The 18,185-nt window shown below is 44.3% G+C and overlaps 2 protein-coding genes across 5 annotated transcripts in view; one reads left to right on the top strand and one right to left on the bottom strand.

Annotated features, from left to right (window-relative positions):
• Positions 1 to 2,059, top strand: part of hiw (MYC binding protein highwire) — a 56,421-nt gene extending 54,362 nt beyond the window's left edge. Inside the window, exons 20-22 of the mRNA XM_070219172.1 lie at positions 27 to 491; positions 560 to 753; positions 819 to 2,059. Of these exons, the coding sequence (XP_070075273.1) occupies positions 27 to 491; positions 560 to 753; positions 819 to 1,308 (1,149 nt within the window). The 3' untranslated portion in view covers positions 1,309 to 2,059. The remainder of the gene's footprint in view (positions 1 to 26; positions 492 to 559; positions 754 to 818) is intronic.
• A 4,511-nt stretch (positions 2,060 to 6,570) lies between these two features.
• The window catches only part of eag (ether a go-go), a 37,034-nt gene continuing 25,419 nt past the window's right edge, over positions 6,571 to 18,185 (bottom strand). For 2 of the 4 annotated variants that reach the window (XM_044393894.2, XM_044393896.2), the window contains exons 7-11: positions 16,312 to 16,408; positions 15,907 to 16,253; positions 15,689 to 15,844; positions 15,522 to 15,594; positions 13,712 to 14,273 (exon numbers count right to left, since the gene is read on the bottom strand). In XM_044393894.2, coding sequence (XP_044249829.1) covers positions 14,008 to 14,273; positions 15,522 to 15,594; positions 15,689 to 15,844; positions 15,907 to 16,253; positions 16,312 to 16,408 — 939 coding nt within the window. In that variant the 3' untranslated portion in view covers positions 13,712 to 14,007. Of the gene's footprint in view, positions 8,247 to 9,728; positions 10,020 to 11,132; positions 11,549 to 12,138; positions 12,392 to 13,711; positions 14,274 to 15,521; positions 15,595 to 15,688; positions 15,845 to 15,906; positions 16,254 to 16,311; positions 16,409 to 18,185 lie in introns of those variants that run through there. The other 2 variants (XM_044393887.2, XM_070219011.1) reach the window with 2 other exon arrangements.

The following is an 18,185-nucleotide window of genomic DNA, read 5'->3' as shown; positions in this document are numbered from 1 at the left end:
AAATAAATCCATTATCCTTATTCCAGGTTTGCAAGGAGGAGGAGGAGGCCATCCGCGTGGAGCTGCACGAGTCCTGCGGCCGCACCAAGCTCTTCTGGCTGCTGGCCCTGGCCGATTCCAAGACCCTGAAGGCCATGGTCGAGTTCCGCGACGGCAGCCACACGATCATCTCGGGGCCCCAGGAGGCGGTGGGCCGCTGCCGCTTCTGCGGCCTCACCGGCAACTCGGGGCTGCTGGAGATCGGGAACGTGTGTGCCGACGCCCAGTGCCAGGAGTATGCGGCCAACTCGTGCCTGAAGACCAAGCCGTGTGGTCATGCCTGCGGCGGAGTCACCGGCGAACGGAAGTGCCTGCCCTGCCTGCAGCACGTGTGCCATGCACGGGAGAACGAACTGGCCGAGGAGCTGAGGGATCCGAAGCTCACCCAGGATGCGGACGACATGTGCATGATTTGCTTCGTGGAGGCCGTGTCCTGTGCTCCCTCTATACATGTAATGTCTTAGTAGTTGTTACCTATAAGGAATTCCATCTAATTATGGTATGGTTTGTAATATTACAGCTGGAGTGCGGCCATGTGTTCCACTACCACTGCTGCAAGGCGGTGCTGGAGAAGCGCTGGAGCGGACCGCGCATCACCTTCGGCTTCTCCCTGTGTCCCATCTGCAAGGCGGACATCCAGCATCCGCTGCTGGCCGACATCCTGGAGCCGATCAATGGACTCAAGCAGGACGTCAAGCGCAAGGCGCTCATGCGGTAAGTTAGAGGAGGTCTCCCTTTAATTCTCTATCTTAATATTAATTCCAAAATCCTACTATTAGCATCAAGTACGAGGGCGTCGTCAAGGACACGGACAGCAAGGACGTGAATATGACCCAGCTGGCGATGGATCGGTATGCCTACTACGTGTGCTTCAAGTGCCAAAAGGCCTACTACGGCGGCGAGGCGCGCTGCGATGCGGAAATCGGCGAGAAGTTCGATCCCGAGGAGCTGGTCTGCGGCGGCTGCTCGGATGTGGCCAGGGCGCAGATGTGCCCCAAGCACGGGACCGATTTCCTGGAGTACAAGTGCCGCTACTGCTGCTCGGTGGCGGTGTTCTTCTGCTTCGGGACGACGCACTTTTGCGACACCTGCCACGACGACTTCCAGCGGCTGACCAACATACCCAAGGTCAAGCTGCCGCAGTGCCCGGCGGGTCCGAAGGCCAAGCAGCTGCTGGGCGACGAGTGCCCGCTGCATGTGATGCATCCGCCCACCGGCGAGGAGTTCGCCCTGGGATGCGGCGTCTGTCGCAATGCGCAAACATTTTAGCCAGACACTTGGATTGGACCCGATGGCGAGTGGAGAACAGCCCGGCGAACTCGGGTCCCGCATGATGATGATGATGATGATGATGACGAAGATGATGATGATGATGATGATGATGACGATGATGATGATGATGAGGAGTTGGCGCCGGATATGTGGGCGAACGTTTGGTCCCAGTCGGACGACTCGCGGACATATTTGTAGAGATTAAAAACCCCAAAATGCAGACCCAGAACACCCCATGCGAAGGATCGATCTTTCATCCCTCTAGATATTAACTCACACATCGGATTGGAAATAACGAAACGGATAGATATTTTCTAGGATAGCTGATATTTGAACGATGGATATTGGATTACAGATTAGCAAATAGCAAATAGCATATAGCATACTTTATCCCAGGCAATATTATTTTGTAAAACTCGAAATCGAATTGAAACGGAACGAATCGAATCTCGAATCTCCCATTTTAAGATCAAAAACTCACTATTTATTTAATGTACAATTCGGAGTTGAGCGAGCGAGTGCGAGCGAAAGCGAGCTGGTGCGGCAGAGAGCGCGAGAAGTGTGTACATAATCCTCCAGCATCCCGACCTCTGACCTCCATGACCTTCTCCCGCCACCACCTCACCCTCCTCCTCCTCCGACTCCTTTTCCTCCTCACCCTCATCCCAACAAAGGCACATTATGCTACATTTATATATATTGCAAATAACTAAATTATATATATTTATTATAAATGCGACGAGCGGATGGATGCAATAAAAATCAATTCTAAATGTACACTTTCAACTGCTGTTTTCTTACTATAATCAAATCAAATAAATTAATTTCAGTCACTTTCCGGCTGATTTATAACAATTAATTTTTTGGCCAGTCTTCACATTTTTATAAGGGTATGACAATCCACATTTGGGTCAATATTTCCTTTGTTTCCGCGAAAAACCCGTCTTTTTTTTTAAATTAGGGATTTCAGTTTTTGACAAAAATGGATTTTTTTTTTGGTTTTTTTGGTGTAACTTTGCCAAAAATGGCCCTACACCAAAAATACATACTGTTTTGAACAGATAACAAAATTTGCAAAAAATCCATAAAACTTTCCGTGTGATTTTGGAAAAATAAAATTTTCGCCAATTTTTAATTTTTTTATAAGGGGGTACCCCATAATTTTTTGCGAAAAATTAAAAATAAATAAAATGTGAAGGTTTAAATGCCAATCGTTAGAAAATTTAATAACGAGTTCAGAAAGGTATGACAATCCATACTTTGAATCAGTATTAGCTTTGTTTTAGCGAAAAAATCGCTTTTGTTTTTGCTTTTTTGTTTGAAAATTTAACTACGATTTTCTTTTTGGTTCTAATATCCCTATACTTACCATCCATAATTTTTGTTTCCCCCCCACTTAGAAAATCAAAGGATTCAAATGATATTTTTTAAAAACATTTATGTATGTATTTCTCTTTTCTTTGTTTCTTTTCATTTATTGTGTCTTAGCTTCTGTTCTGCGCTTTCTGCGGTTCTGAAAACGTTTTTCTTTGCTTCGTCGCGTTTTAGGGTTCCCCATTTTCGATGGATCCGTTCTTAACCCAGAAAAATAGGCGTACAGCCCTTCTGATTCTCGAGTTCGTGTGTGTGAGTGTGGGTCGAATGCGGCAATAATCAAGTAACTATACACATTAACTGTAGGCATTAATCCAGCGATTCTCAAATAAATATTACGACTATTTCTGTTATCGATTTCGCGGCTCGTCTCCTGGCGTTTAATCAGTGGCCCAAGGACGAGTCCTAGCAAGCTTTTAAATGGTATAAACTACCTATGTATATATACATATATCGGTATATATGTTGGTGTATGTATATAACTGTAAATCTGCTCAGCAAAGCCGTGGCTTGATGTCTCTAAGTTTTCGGCGCCGTTGAGCCGAAACTCAGTTGATTTCAAACTATTTTTACATGCTCGTATTATTTTTGGTATTTTTTTCTTTTCTTGGAATGTTGCAATTGCAATATGTAGTATTTTTGTGGTTTGTTAAATTTGTAGTTAATTGGTAATTCACTTTCTCTTCATTTCATTTCGTTTCATTTTGTTTCATTGTTTGTAAATATATAAATAGGCAGCTTTTCGATTTTTTAAAAACAAAGGGCGCGTGTACGAAATAAGTTTCGGTTTTTTAGGTATTTTTTTGTTTGGTATTTTAGCAACTATGCTTCTCAAATTGGTGGAAAATGTTTAACATTGCTTTATCGCGTTTGTTCTTGTTTCATCTTGTTGTAAAATTTTGGTTCTTTTTCGTCTAGAGTCTAGAGCATAATGCTAAATATTTTGGTTTGGTATTTTCAGTATCTTTAGTATGTTTGGTTTAGCCGTAGTATTTTTGTATTTTCTTTTCTTTTTCTTAGCATTGCTGTGGGTCTTACGTAATAAATGGAAAAAACGAAAATGAGGCGCGTGTTATGTTGGTTAAGGCTTTTTCTATCATTGTAATGTATGTATATTTAAATTAATTTAGCTTTCACTTGGGGCTTTGTAAACGGTATTCGTTAATTGAGTGTTGTGAGTTAATTTTGCTCTCTTCTCTGGCTTGCATTAATTGTGTATATTCTTGAGTGTTTCTTTAAGTTTGTTTAGTTTACTTTCTTTTTTGTTTTTGGTTTTTGTTTTTTAGTTGTTTAGAAAAAAATTCTGGCGTATAAAAGCTTAATTTTGATAGGTTGTTCTCGTTATCAATCTAGGTGTAACTAGAGGTACACATATATACATGTACATATCTATAATAATAATATGGTTTAATCAGTTTCTTTGGCGCCTCCCAGCGAATGTCCCAGCAGACGGACCCGAACCGACCTTCAGCAGCCTACCATCTGGCGATCTCTATAAATATCAGACTGAATCGGGCGTTTTCTAGGCGAAATCGAAGGCCAGAACATCATGAGTATGAGGTTTCTTTCATATCCGGGACTCGAGATTGGGGGTTTCTTCCTCTTCGGTTGCTTGTCATTGTTTGCCTGGGTGTATATACATGAGATTTTCAATTCCTCCTATGTATATTTGCATCCACACATCCTCCCTCCCCCCATAAATTGTTCAATATAAATTTCGACTAAATTGCTCGCTCAGCTTGATCTAAAAATTTTAATTGCACCACTTTAGTTTCACGTTTTCGTTCACTTTTAATGCTAATGCTAGGTTTAGTATTAGGTCTGAGTTGCTAGTTTGCTGAACGCTGCTTGAGTTGGTTTAGTTTCTTTAGGTTATATTTATAAGGCTCTGTGTAGTAGGGTCTAAAACACCCGTAAAGAATACTAAGGATGGGGGCGGAAGCGAGAGATAGACAGAGAAAGAGTGAGAGAGAGAGATAGTGAGTGGGGGAAAAGGTGGCGAGAGACAGGGCTAAATAATACGAGTACTAAGCTGCTATCGTATCAGTGCTATCGTATCTTCATATGAGGACTATCGGTAAATCTCCGTCTTATCGTTTCCCTTCTCCGGCCTAGTGCGTCTTAGCTTTCCTTACTCAGTTGGTTGCTGCCTAATTATCAACTATTAATTAGTTATACATATATATTTGTATATATATACTTTAGATATATTTAATTTATTGGTATTTAAAAAAAAACTATGTACAGTGAGCCCGCTACATTCGTTAAACTTTCAACTAGAACTTAAGGCCTAAAGGTATGCAACAAATTGTTTTTCTTCGCTAACCATTAACTTTTGATTCTTTGTTGAGTATTGGAAATACGTATATGTATAGGGGGTGAGTGTGAAAGACTGACTGACTGAGTGAGTGAGTGTTGGTTACTCAAATTTTAATACCACTTGAATTGCTTTTTGTTGGTTTTGATTTGGTTTCGACGGGGAATTCGAATTCGGGAATGGGAATCGAAAAAATCTACAACTAGAACTAAGTAACTTTCGCGGACAGAACCGCGAAGCCCCCTCTATTCGTAAGACCCCTCCTAACTCCCCAACTATACAGGGAAGACAGTTCGTATGTGTTTGTGTTCGGGTATCCGTTCCGGTTCTGCCGCCTCTCTACACTAGGTATCTCTATCTCGAAGGTATCAAATATCAAGTAGCGGTTATCGAATAGCAACTAGGGAATCAAAACGGTAACCGAACGAGATTCAAGTGGACTTCTGGCGACTTAAACGTAATGAAACCTTGCCCATAAACTGTCCAGGATACCTTTCGTCCTCCTCTCCCACTTAAACATACTACATATCGCTATCCGAAGAGCTTTCATATCATCATGTCATTCTGATCTTCATCCGGTATAAACTATATGCCAGGTGCAAGCCTATCAAATGCCAGCATTAAACAAATATCTAGGTTAGTTCTTTTTGTCTAAACTTTTCAAATTGGTTTTCCTTTAGCTAATTTCCTTTTTATCACAAAACATGTGTGTAGGCGTGTGTGTGTGTTGTGAGTGTGTTAGTGAGCGTGTGATAACATATTTTGCTAAACTTTAATTCAAGTATTTACAATGCCCAAAGAAATCGTAGTTGATCCTTGCCTTTAACTAGAGATTTGCTATTCTTTTTTTTTACCTTTTGTATTTCTTTTTCAAAGTTTTTTTGTTTTTTTGGTTTTTGGTTTCTTAGGTCTGTCGATTGTCGTTTCGTTTAGCGGCCACATTTCTGCTGTCTATTATATCTTTTCGGTTTTCGGTTTTACTTAAGCTTTACTGTTGCTGAGTTAACTATTTGGTTGAGTTTTTCTTTTTTCAATAAGCCTAGTTTATAGGGAGCCAAGCGAGTGCGAGTGCCGGAGTGCTCAAGCCGAGTTTCGTTAAGTTATTTAGTTAGGACGGGTTATATCCATATATGCATGAATGAATCTTGAATCTGAATCTGTGTGTATGTACAATATCATTATCATTTTCGGTATATGTGTTTATGTGGCATGGCATCCCTGTTGGATCCCTTCTAAGGTTAGGTTCTTAGGTATTTTTAGGCTATGTACAATTCACGGGCATTGTTTCGGTCTGTAAGCAGTTTCTTTTCTTCTGGGTTTTTGCCTCCTTTAGCAGTTATCACAAAATTATCCATATATACATACAGCTATATATATATATATATAAATGTATGAGTGTCTGTGTCCTTTACAACGTTTGCCAGTGTACTATATATATATATATACGTATATGTATACATATAAAGGTAAATAATTGCAGTAAATGTAGCAAATTCGTAAGCAATATGCTTGCCTTAATCGTAATCGTTATGGCTAACGCTATCGTATTCGTAGTCATAATCGTAATCATGTAACGGTTAAAGAGTATCGAATATCGAGTATCGAGCACTTCCATTCAGAGTGTGTGTGTGTGTGTGTGAAGTGGGAGTGGGATAGCATTAGGTAGAGATTCGTGTAGCGAAAAAGATACATAGTTCTTCATCCAAAACTCCACTACAATATATCTTTCCAAACTATTTTATACATGTTTTTTTATAAACTTTTTTAGAATTTTTACTAATACATGAGATAGTAATTTTACAGTGTTGTAGAATTTAATAATAAGGTATGATATAAAAGTAAGGAACTAATATTTTTGGATAGATACATTGCAGTGGATTTCCGCGACTTTGAGATACATGAGTTGGCTTTCGTGTTGATCTGAGGTTACAGCTGTATCTTAAGTATATAGACTAACTAAGCGTAGGCGTAGGCTTGCGAGTGGGCGTGGCTGGGCCCCTACTGCCCCGATTTTGTATTATTGCTCCTGGCTGGAAGCTTCCTTCTCCTCCTCATTCACATCCACTGGGGGCTACAGGAAATCCATCTTGCCCCGCGTACCGCTGCCTGTGGGCGTGGTGGTGGGCGTGCCGCCTCCGCTGCCCATTCCCGTGGGCTGTGGTGGCGGCGTAGTGGGCGTGGCACCTGCCCCGGATCCTCCTCCTCCTCCTCCTCCGCCACCCGATGATGTTGATGGCATTTGGGCCGCGGTAAAGTCCTCCTCGAGCAGGCGAAGATGCAGCAGCTCGGCTCCTGGCGTCGTGGGCGATTGATCCGCCTGCTGATCCGCTGACGCTGGCGCCGATGACGTCATGCCAGATCCGGCGACGCCCGCGGGAGCTGCGGTCGCGGCGAGTGTCTGCTTAGGAGGCGCCGGTGCTTTCCTGCTCTTCGAGCGTCGCTTCTTGAGCATCAGCGGCCCCAGGCCGTTGCCTCCCGCGCTCGACACAACAGCTGTGGCGCCCGGATTTAGCAGGCCAGCGCCACCGGCGCCAGCTCCAGATCCTCCTGGCGACGAAAAGGTTATCACAGTGTCCACGGGGCTGCTCACCACGGATGTGGTTGCCTGGGTGGTGGGCGTTCCACCTCCTCCTCCGCCGCCGCCCGCGCCGCAACCCGCGCAGATCTCGTCGCCCGGCGTGGTCTGGCCACTGCTGTTGTCGGGAGGGGCAGGTGCTCCTCCTCCTCCGCCTGGCGCCAGCCGCTTGACCAGCTCACCCAGCAGATCCTCGATGCGGCCAATGCGCTGCTGCATGCGCTGCAGCTCCAGCCGCACGTCCACCTTCATGTCCAGCACGGTGGCGATGAGATCCCGCTGCGCCAGCGTGGGCGGCGTCTCGCGGAGCCCCGTGTCGTAGGTGTCTGAGGTGGTGGCCCGCGAGCTGGCCATCTCGATCTGGCGCTCCCTTTCCAGGGCCAGATTGCGTTCCGCCTTGCTGGTGGCCACGATGGCCACAACGGTACCGGAACCTGCTGCCCCCGATGATCCTGCTCCTGATCCGGAGGCTCCTCCTGCTGCAGATCCTCCTCCTCCTGCTGCTGCTCCTGATGATGCAGTAGGTGGGGAAGCTCCTGCCGCTCCCTCGATGACCACGCGACTGTCGCGACTTGGCGGCGAGGAGTCCACCTCGCCGCCCTCGTCGATGGTGTCCTGGCGGGCCAGGGTCGCCTGGCTCGCCTGCAGCTTGGGCGCCTTGGGAAAAACCTGGAGGTGACGTTTAATGGAACAATGGGCGATGCGGAGATGCGGATGCAAATGCGGGATAGACAGGCGGGGTGGCAGGTTGTTGCATGGGAGAAAAGTGAGAAAAATTGTGTTTGAGTTGGTTTTTTTCGGTTTTGGTTTCGGTTTTGGTTTGTTGATCGATTTGATTGGTTGATTGATTGGTTGTCGGAGGCATTCATTTCGTTTGTTGTTGCAGTTGCAGGTTGCAGGTTGGCAGAGTGCAGAGTGCATTGAATTTATTCCAATTTTATTTGTTTTTATTTTTTTTATCATTTTTCAAGTTGTTGTTTTTCCAATTCGGTATCAATTTTGAGTTGTTGTAGCAAGGCAGGCAATGTTATTATTTCAATTTCGAGTTTTTAGTGGCGAGTAGAGAGAGAAAAGTCAAATAGTAAAAACGGAAAAGATCGAAGAAATATATCAATTTGGTTCGGGATCATTGCAGTACATAAACAATCTAAAGGCAGTTTGCTGGGTGTTTTTTCTTGAGGGGCGGTGGACGTGGTGCGGGGTTCAAGTTTCGGCCATGGGCGGGCTGGATAATGGTTCGTCTATAAGCTATCAATCTTAAATAGCATAATTTAAATAATCGAAAAATCGATAGGATAACCAATTTACCTGCCCGCCCGTTGGCCTATCGATTGTCAAACCGATAACAGTGTATCGTGTGCCAGAGTGGGACAGCCAACTAAAATAGCGTTTAATCAAACTAATTGTTCGTACACTTACTTTGCTTAATTGTAAATGCTATTCAATTCGATTGCACAATTTTCAAAATGGAGAAATACGATAAATGATAATTGAGAAAATGAACGCAAAATGATCGAGTAACCGCATTCGGAATCGATAACAGTATCGGTCACGCAATCGGAAGTGAGAAGAGCAAACGAAAGGCAAAAAAAAAAGAGAGACAGAGTTATTCATAAGATGGAAACCCCAACAAACATGCATTTTTGCACTATTCAGGACATGTCTGTTTTGGTATAACTGTAACGTGAAAGTTACTACGTTTATAAGCAAGTTTTTCCCAGTTTTGATCTGTGAATGTTTTTATATTTCAACTTTCCACAAATTTAATTTTGTGCTGTAATATTTTTTGGAGCCCAAGCTTATAAACGTAGTATGTCTTATATATGCCCATAGCTTGGTTCCTCAGATTTCTTAATTATTTCCATTGAAAACTTTAAAGTATTCTTATAGCACCGACGTATTTCTAAAATTCTAGGTAATGAGAGGCAGAACTGCACATCTGTGGAAACAAGCTATATAGGATATCAAATCATAACGAATTAAGTTGAAATTGAGTTGAAATTTAGTTCAAAGAAAGTGTTTTCGAGTGGCCCTGAGTGTTTGCTGTGTTGCCAGATCGCAGATCGCGGATCCCCGATCTCAAAACCCCAATCCTAGATCCCATATCCCACACCCCAGATCCCACATCCGATTGATTAAGCGTATAATTACTTTGTTGCCTTGTCCACCATTGCTACTCGAAGTACTACTCTGCCGCGCTTGGGCGGTGCTCTCTCGGAGGCTTTCGCGGGCGCTCAAACTTCTCGAGACGGCTACCTTGGCGCTGGTGTCGCTAGCTGAATCGACGCTTGAACTGCCCAGGAGGCGTCCCCACTTGCTGGCCCGTGTACTGCGCGCAGATGGTGGACCCGATGAGGGCGATGGGGATGGCGAGGGCGATGGCGCCGCGGCGGTGCTGAGGATGCGAGCGTCCTCGGTCAGTGTCAGTTTGGCTGGTAGCTTCTTGTGTATGTTGTTGCATTTGATTTGATATAGTTTTGTTTTTCATGGTCGATTTATAGCATTGGGGGCATTATCGAGCATTTTACCGAGCAAGCATTATCATATCAGGCGTTTTTGGGGGGAGAGAGAAGAAAGAGAAAGTGTGGTGGGTTGGGTGGTGGGAGGTTAGGGTTGTCAGAAGCGCAGGGGTTGCAGGAAATGGGAAATAATACAGAATTTTCCGTTAGTAATTTTGTTTAATTCAATTTCGATTGTAGTTTAGCCAAATTCACGACATGAACACAAATCAAGACAAGGCCAGAAAGGTATGTACAAAGCGAAAAAAGGTACAGTTGTGTCGTGGTGGTGGGTTTCGTGAGCATGGTGTGTTTGAGCATGGGTGGTGGTTTTGGTGAGTCGGTGGTGGGTGAACAGTTATATGCATTATGCGTAAGCATGTTAAAGAAAGACAAAGACAAAGAAAGACATACAACGAGCATAAGTCACTTTTGTATACAGTTTTATCGCTTCGAAAGTAAAGAACATTGGTTAAGCAATACAACGGTTATTAACTACGCTAAACGGTAAACGGTTAACAGTTAACGGTAGACCACCGGTCGTGTTTCAGTGCCCGGGTGTTTTTTTTTTCAGTTCGCCTGGGGGCTTGGACTCGGGCTGGAGCTGTGATTGGTGGATTGTGAGGCTGAGGCTTCGAAAGAAACGTTAGTTCGGTTAACGGTGAAAAATGAAACGAAACGAATGGCAGCGGAACGGGTTCGCACCGTGGTGAGTTTGAGCCAACGGAAAAGGAACAGAGGATTTAAACAGCAACGAAAGATGATATACGAAAGATTCCCTCGAGGGTTGTGCGATAAGTTTGCTTTACAACTTAAGGATCTCTTTAAAGTATTTTTATATCACAACTTCTTATCGCACAATCCCAAGGTTCAAAGATCAAACGCACATAGAACTACCCAATAAACACAACAACGAAACATGGTAATGGAACGATAAGTAACAACAACGAAACACTGAAAACGGAACATATAACACGGAAAGCGGAATGCACAACAACAGAGAGAGAGAGAGACAGAGACAGACAGAGAGAGATATAGAGCGATCCCTGGGACTCACCTTAGTGCGCTCCACCTCGCCGTCACCCTTCTCTACGTCACTTTGGCCCGATCCGCCGACGAGCTCCTTGCTGCCCGCCTGGACCTGCGGCGTCCGGCGGAACTTGGAGAAGATCTTCCGCACGAGATGGTCCTGATTCTGGGGCAATTGCGGCTCGTTCCTACGCCGTTCGGCCAATTCTTTTTCGCGCTTCACATCGGCCACCTTGCGAAAAATCAGTCGATGTCTGAGATTGTAGGTGAGCACCAGATTGCGTGCAAAGCTATTCGCAAATGCCGAATAGAAATCGAGGACTTCGAGCAATTTATCACGTTTGATGGCATGCAAATCACAATAGGTCAGGGCGCGCACATTGGCCGCGCTCTGGCCAACGGCCGAGTCCTTCCAGAATTGATCGCCGAAGACGTCGCCCTTGCCTGCAATAAAAGTGTTCTCAGTGTGTTCTCAGTGGAGTGTTGAGCGTTGCTCGATGAGGAGCCGCAGAGCTAGTGCCGATATCGATTTTATCTCTTCCCATAACTTACTGTACTTTTTACTTAAGTTTCTCAGTTATTTAGGTCCCTTTTAAAGGCTTATGTGAATTGAAAATGTATCGTGGGGATAGGCTAAGATCTCAAATGGTTGTTGTCAACTAAAATACTTACGATTTTAAGTTAACAATATGGGTTATGATCACGTAAGTTGTCAAATCTTAAAAATTACGATGATTTTTTAGAAAATATATTAATAAGTTATCGAAAAAATCGATCATTGGGTGAATTTTGTATAAATCTATTATCAAGTTATCGAAAAATCGTTATCGTTTACCTTCAAAGGAACCATTAGAACTAACAATGTATTTCAAGGAATGGCATGAAGAGCGTTTGTATCATTTGAAGCTGAACTTTTACCTGATTCTATCGATTGTGCTGGCGTACGTTATCGAAATAATCGAACCGGATAGTTCTGCGACTGTCGCTGGGGGTGGGGGAGCAGGGGATTCGAATCGGTTGCCCTGGTAACTCACCCAATATTGCCACAACCTCGTCGTCCTGTATCACCTCCAGGCTGCCGGTGACGATGAAGCAAAGGCTATCGATGCTCTCGCCGGTGTGGTAGAGCAGATCCCCCGGCGCCGAGTGCGACATCATGAAGTGCATCGCCAGTGCCCGGAGACAACCATCCGAGGCCAGACGAAATGCCGGATGCTCGTTAAATACTTTGCGATTTAGATGAACACATATGTCAGCCTTCATATCTTTCGGACAATAGTTTAGTACCTGCGAATTGTGAACGAGTTGCGAGTGGCGGTTCGATAGGCTTCGATTCGAGGCAAATCGAATCGAAGCGATTGCGATCGAGATTGGGTGATTGGCTTATCGGCTGATCGATAAGCCTCTTTCTTTCTCTATGGGAACTTGAAAATTGCGGACCACCACGGAGGTTTTCCACCCAGATCACTTGATCCTCTGGGCGGAATTCTTCAGCTCTAGTGGCTAACGGGACACGCACACACGCGCACACATACACTAATACTCATACAACATTGATCGAGTGTCAGAGTGTGTGTTGTCTGTTTTCCACTGATAGTGTGTGTGTGTGTTTCTGTGACTGTCTGTGTGTGTGTGGTTGTCTGGGTGTTTTTGAGTGCTATTTCCGATTTTCAAGGAAGTAACAGCACAATTTTTGGAGTTTAAGGGACGGGGAGGCAGGGACTCTTAATTGCGGCACAAACTACAGTCAACGAAATAGTTATAAAGGTCAGTTTAATCGGCTTGGACCGGTTGTAAACTCTGTTTCTGTCTGTGAACCAAACACGGGTGTATGGATATTTTCAAATTTCTTAGGCGCAAGCGACCCCGAGCTGGGTTATTCTGGGGATCGGGCTGAGAGGTGTCTGGGATTCTAGGGGGCGCTGCGCCGTTTGGTTCAGGTTCATCTAAAGGCATGAATTTGACGGACGCTTTTCGTTTTGGCACGGATCTCGCTCGCGGGCAGACACATGGAGAGAATGGAGAGATAGATCATCGATTAGCTGAGTTCTGTTAAAGATGGTTTCGTTAGATGTATAGAGCTTTTTAGGTGATTCCGCATTTTTTTCGAGTTTCTTGGACTCAGTTTCTCAGCCACCCACAGCTTACCTCGGTCCCTTCACCTGGACCTTGATCTGTGGGTGGGTTTCGACTTGGCTGCTTTCTTTTCGTTTTCGGGCGGGGGCTTTGACCTTAGGCTTAGGGGTATGCGAGTAGCAGCTTTAAAATAATAGGAAAACAAAGCGCAAGAGCAGCGACGAAAGTTTCGTTGTCGGAGAGTTGAGGAGAGAGAGAGAGATAGTTGAGGTGTTGTGTGAGGTAGCGAGTGGCGAGTAACGAGTAGTAGTTTGGTGTCTGTAGTAGAGGTACGAGTAAGTGTGGTTGGTTTGGTGTAACTGTGTGTGTCAAGCTGTACTACTGGTGACAAGTGACGAGAACTATTTATGAATAGTGTAAAATAAAATAAACATAAATGAATAAAAACGAAAACTTGTTGAGATGAAAGTAAAATAGGTTTTAGTATAATAAAATATACAGACAAAAAACAGACGAGAAATTGAAAAAAAAAACAAAAAGGAAAAAATGTAGTAGCGAGTAACGAGTAGCAGTTGTTAAATGTATGTGATGTACGTGTGCGTATGCCGAGTGCATTAGAGATAGTGATAGGCTGAAGTGCGCCAAGCTCTATAGAAAAGCCAGCTATGCTATGTACAAACGGAACCCAGTTCCAGCGCATTAACGTTATACACAAAAGCGTTACTAGATGAGACACATAGATGGTTAAATGTAACCTTATTCCAGTTGAAACAATGCCACAGTGAATGATTCTGGAAGCTAGAAGCTCATTTGGCAACGAAAAAGACTCAAGGCGATTTAGCCTCCCGGAAGAGATCCTTTGGGAATCGGGGAACGTCGCATCGAGAACTTACCTTCTCGGTGTCCAGACCCTTGGTCATGGCCCAGGTGGAGACGACATAGTCCATCACTCGCTCGCTGAGAGCCTTCGGCACCTCGTGCAGCTTCATGAACTCGCGCACGTTGTTCAGCATGTCGTGGTACTTGGCCGTGGCCGAGGTCATCTGCTGGATGATGGTGGTCACGTGGCCAAAGATCGTGGCGTACAGCAGAGCTATATGGTTGAGGGTATATATTTTAACGGAGAGAAAGAGAGAGAGAGAAAGGTGATGAGACGGACAGATTAAGCGACGGCGGTGCACACAGAATTGGCGTTCGTAGTTTGGGGGTTCCATTCAAAGCAATCTTTACACGATCAGCTAGATAACACTTGAGATGTGTGAGGAGGCACAGAGAAGAAATGACCAAATCTACGATTTTAATTTGTCAATCTTAATGAACTGAATCGAATGAAATCAATTGTACAATAAACTAAATTAAAAATTTGTAAGACCAACAAGTTAAAATACTTAGAACTCTTGTTGCTATTTTTTCTCTGCGTGTACGTGAGGTGTGCGTGTGATGTAGACAGTTATTGGGTGTGTGTGTTATCAGTATTCGCTGATTCTACGCGCTGTGGAAGAAGAGACGCACAGGTGCGCGGCTAGAACAGTAATAAATGCCACAGATTGGACGAGCACACAGTTAGACGGAGACAGAGAGATGGATATTGGGAAAGAGGCGGATGTGGGAGTGTGATGGTGAGTGATTTGAGCGATATTCTGCGCAGGATCAGCTCTTCCTCGGCATTTCAACGTCGCTTTTGGTGGAATGCTGATCATGCGCAGATGCTCTTTTCTGAATTTTTTGGTCGGCATGAAGTACGGTACGCGAAACAAGTAACGAGTTACAGATAAAGAGTTACGAGTAACGAGTTATCAAAGACTATTGTTAACGAGTTATGAACAACGAGTTACTACCAATGAGTAACGAGTTTTGCACAACGAGTTACGGATCATGCGTTTCGATTACCGATTTACGAATAACGAGTAAGGAGTAACGAGTTACGAGTTACGTTTACGGACAACGAGTAGAGAGGAATACACAATGCAACTCACACATGGCCACGAATTGTGCAACTAGATGACGACGGAGCAGAAGAAGGGTCGAGAAAGACTTTTAAGACTTGGCTCTGGCTGCGATCAATCAATGATTGACGTGGTGAGAATGCGAGTGAGTTGCTCTACTTGGACATGGACAAATGGACATGGGCTACGGATCGTGATGAGGCTCTACACCAAATAGCTGGAGCGATTTATTAGTTCTAGCGGCGCAAGCGGATGGCCTAGCTTTCAAATGGTATCGGTATCGGAATCGAGATCGATAGATCGATAGATCGGAACCGGAATTCAAAAGCGTGACGCGTGTGCGGGAATATCAAGAAACTTGGACGCGGCAACGGAACGTGTTAAGGACACAGCACCTGCAATGATCATCATGCAGATGGTGAACACCTTCTCGTTGTCTGTCTCCGCGGCGACATTGCCAAAGCCCACCTATAAAACAATACAATAGGGAATAGAATAGAATTAAATAGGGAATTATTTAGTTTCGGGGGAGTTTAGATCACAAGAGGTCATGCCAACCCACCGAGGTCATGCAGGTCATGGTGAAATACAGGGCCGTCACGTACATGCTCTTCCGTGACGGCCCATTAACCAATTCCGGACCGGTGTCGTTGCTCCAAATGTACGAGTACGGCGATTGGGTGACGTTCGCCAGCTTCCACAGCCAGCTGTACTGGATCTGCAAGAGGGATCGCAAGGGATTAGCACTCCTTATAGAGGATCTCCTAGCCCAAGGGTTACCCCATTATCGGCATCGCTGCGTCCGATCGAGTACCAGATGCAGGCCAGCCAGTGGGCCACCAGCATGTAGAAGCACAGCAGCAGGATCAGCATGGCCGCCCCGTACTCCAGGTAGCGGTCCAGCTTCCGCACCACCCTCCCCAGCCGCAGCAGGCGGACGACCTTGAGGGCGCTGAACAGCGAACCGATGCCGTCCTCGTCCCGGTCGAACGCGTTGAACACGTCGTACGGCAGGCAGCTGAGCAGGTCGATGATGAACCACGACTTCAGGTAGTTCATCCGTATGACCTTCGGGTCGCTGACCACCTCGCCGCCAGGACCCACAAACGTTGTATGGAAGTTTAAAACTAAGTGAGGTATGTGAATAAATATATGGGAATTTTTAGAGTTATATCTGTAACTTACCAATATCTATAAAGAATATAACATCGACTATGGAATCGACCACGAGCAGGGAAACATCCTCTGAGGTTTTATTTTTAAACGCTACATTGTATGGCACCTAGGGAAAGCAAGATATAAGTTATTAAAACAAGAAATTAAAAATATAAGCGATAATAATTATGACTACGGGGCGTATGATTAATAAACTATCTAACTGATATTACTCATACGACCCGTTGAACCAGTTGAAATTAAAAATAATTTAATCTGGGTTAAGAGTTAATAACTTGGAAATTGTTTATGGAAATCAGAAGAAGAAAATGTAATATTAACCTATAATTTAAATAGAACCTCCCTTGTGATATGTGAAACGAATGATCTGTCAGTGGCCGAGTTACAGGTGCGGCTCTTGTTGCCATCACCTGAGCAACAGTTGGTGCCTTCCCCCAATTTCGCCCGTTGTCTTAACTGTTGCCCCAAGTGGCAGTTACAAGCCTCTTAACGTGGCTCGACTTGGCCTGGTCGGAGGTTGGATTACAAGCCACGAATGCCGCCGCTTATGTCCTGTCAAGCCCTGTCCCCCAGTTCCCCTGCCCTCCTCCGCCGACTGAGCATATTAATTTAAGCACATAAAACATAAGCCGCCCTCTTTGAGGCGGCAGGAGGAGAACAAGGATGATGATGATGGGGTGGAGGTGGAATGGAGGGACTCGCCGTCTGAGCAGCCACTTGGTCATGTAAATGTGTGCACTTGTCTGTCTTCCTGTCCCAGCATCTCGTCCTCGTCCTCCTCGCCGGCTTTGTCTGGCTGGGAAGCAACATTAATGTCTGACAGAGGGTCGTTATCTGAACTCTTCACTTGAGCTCGAGCCCCTTCCGATCCGATTCGAGGGTATTTGCCCAATTAGAGGCCAGGCACACACTGCAAACACACCTGTGGCCCGAGTAAGTAAAGTAGTGCCTATTGCATTGTAATACTAAAAACCAAAAATATATTATGAACAACTACAAGCTTAGCACTGCCTAAAAGTATTCAGTAAATAAAGGATAGTTGTCTTAGTGATAGTGGTATTTTTTCTTAAGGTTTTTTTGCTGTAACTTGGCCAAAAATGGTCCTACACCAAAAATACATACTGTTTTGAACAGATAACCAACTAATAAATAAATCCATAACACTTTCCGTGTGATTTTGGAAAAATAAAATTTTCGCCAATTTTTAATTTTTTTATAAGGGGGTACCCCATGATTTTTTGCGAAAAATTAAAAATAAATAAAATGTCAAGGTTTAAGCGCCAATCGTTAGGAAATTTAATAACGAGTTCAGAAAGGTATGACAATCCATACTTAAAATCAGTATTTGCATACTTTTAGACACCTATTTCAAAGCTTTCCTGTAATAATTAATGTTTAAAAAATTTGATTTTAACGCTCTTTTTACTCTTTAACTTGAACTCCTCTTTCAGATAAGTGAAATATCTGAAAAACCCTTGGCCACCTGGCTAAAATATCACTTAACTTTTCGGCTTTTTGCTGTGTGCACACCAGTTTGTATCTGGCGCAGTCACAGACAAAGTTTTGATTTGTCGCTGGCCATACATTTATCTTAAAGTTGCGACGGCCACAATCCCGAGCAACAACAAACAGGGACAAACAACAACTAATACCGCAAAATGTCATTAAACAATAAGTAAACGAGGAGTGTGCAACATGGAAACCGAAACAAGAAAGCAACAAGGAACTGCAACTTTCTTTTCAGATACATAGTATTTTTTCGGATAAGGGTGGGGTTTTCAAGGGGAGAAGCCACACGTGTGCGGATGCCAACTTGTGATGGGCGCAATTTAAGCGAAAATGTTAACATCTTGTTGACGGAAATAGACACAATTCGAGCAGAC

Source organism: Drosophila takahashii, chromosome X (genome assembly GCF_030179915.1).
Source record: "Drosophila takahashii strain IR98-3 E-12201 chromosome X, DtakHiC1v2, whole genome shotgun sequence".
NCBI lineage: Eukaryota > Metazoa > Arthropoda > Insecta > Diptera > Drosophilidae > Drosophila > Drosophila takahashii.
Note: the sequence above shows the minus strand (reverse complement) of the source record. Positions and strands in the feature narration are given on the sequence as shown.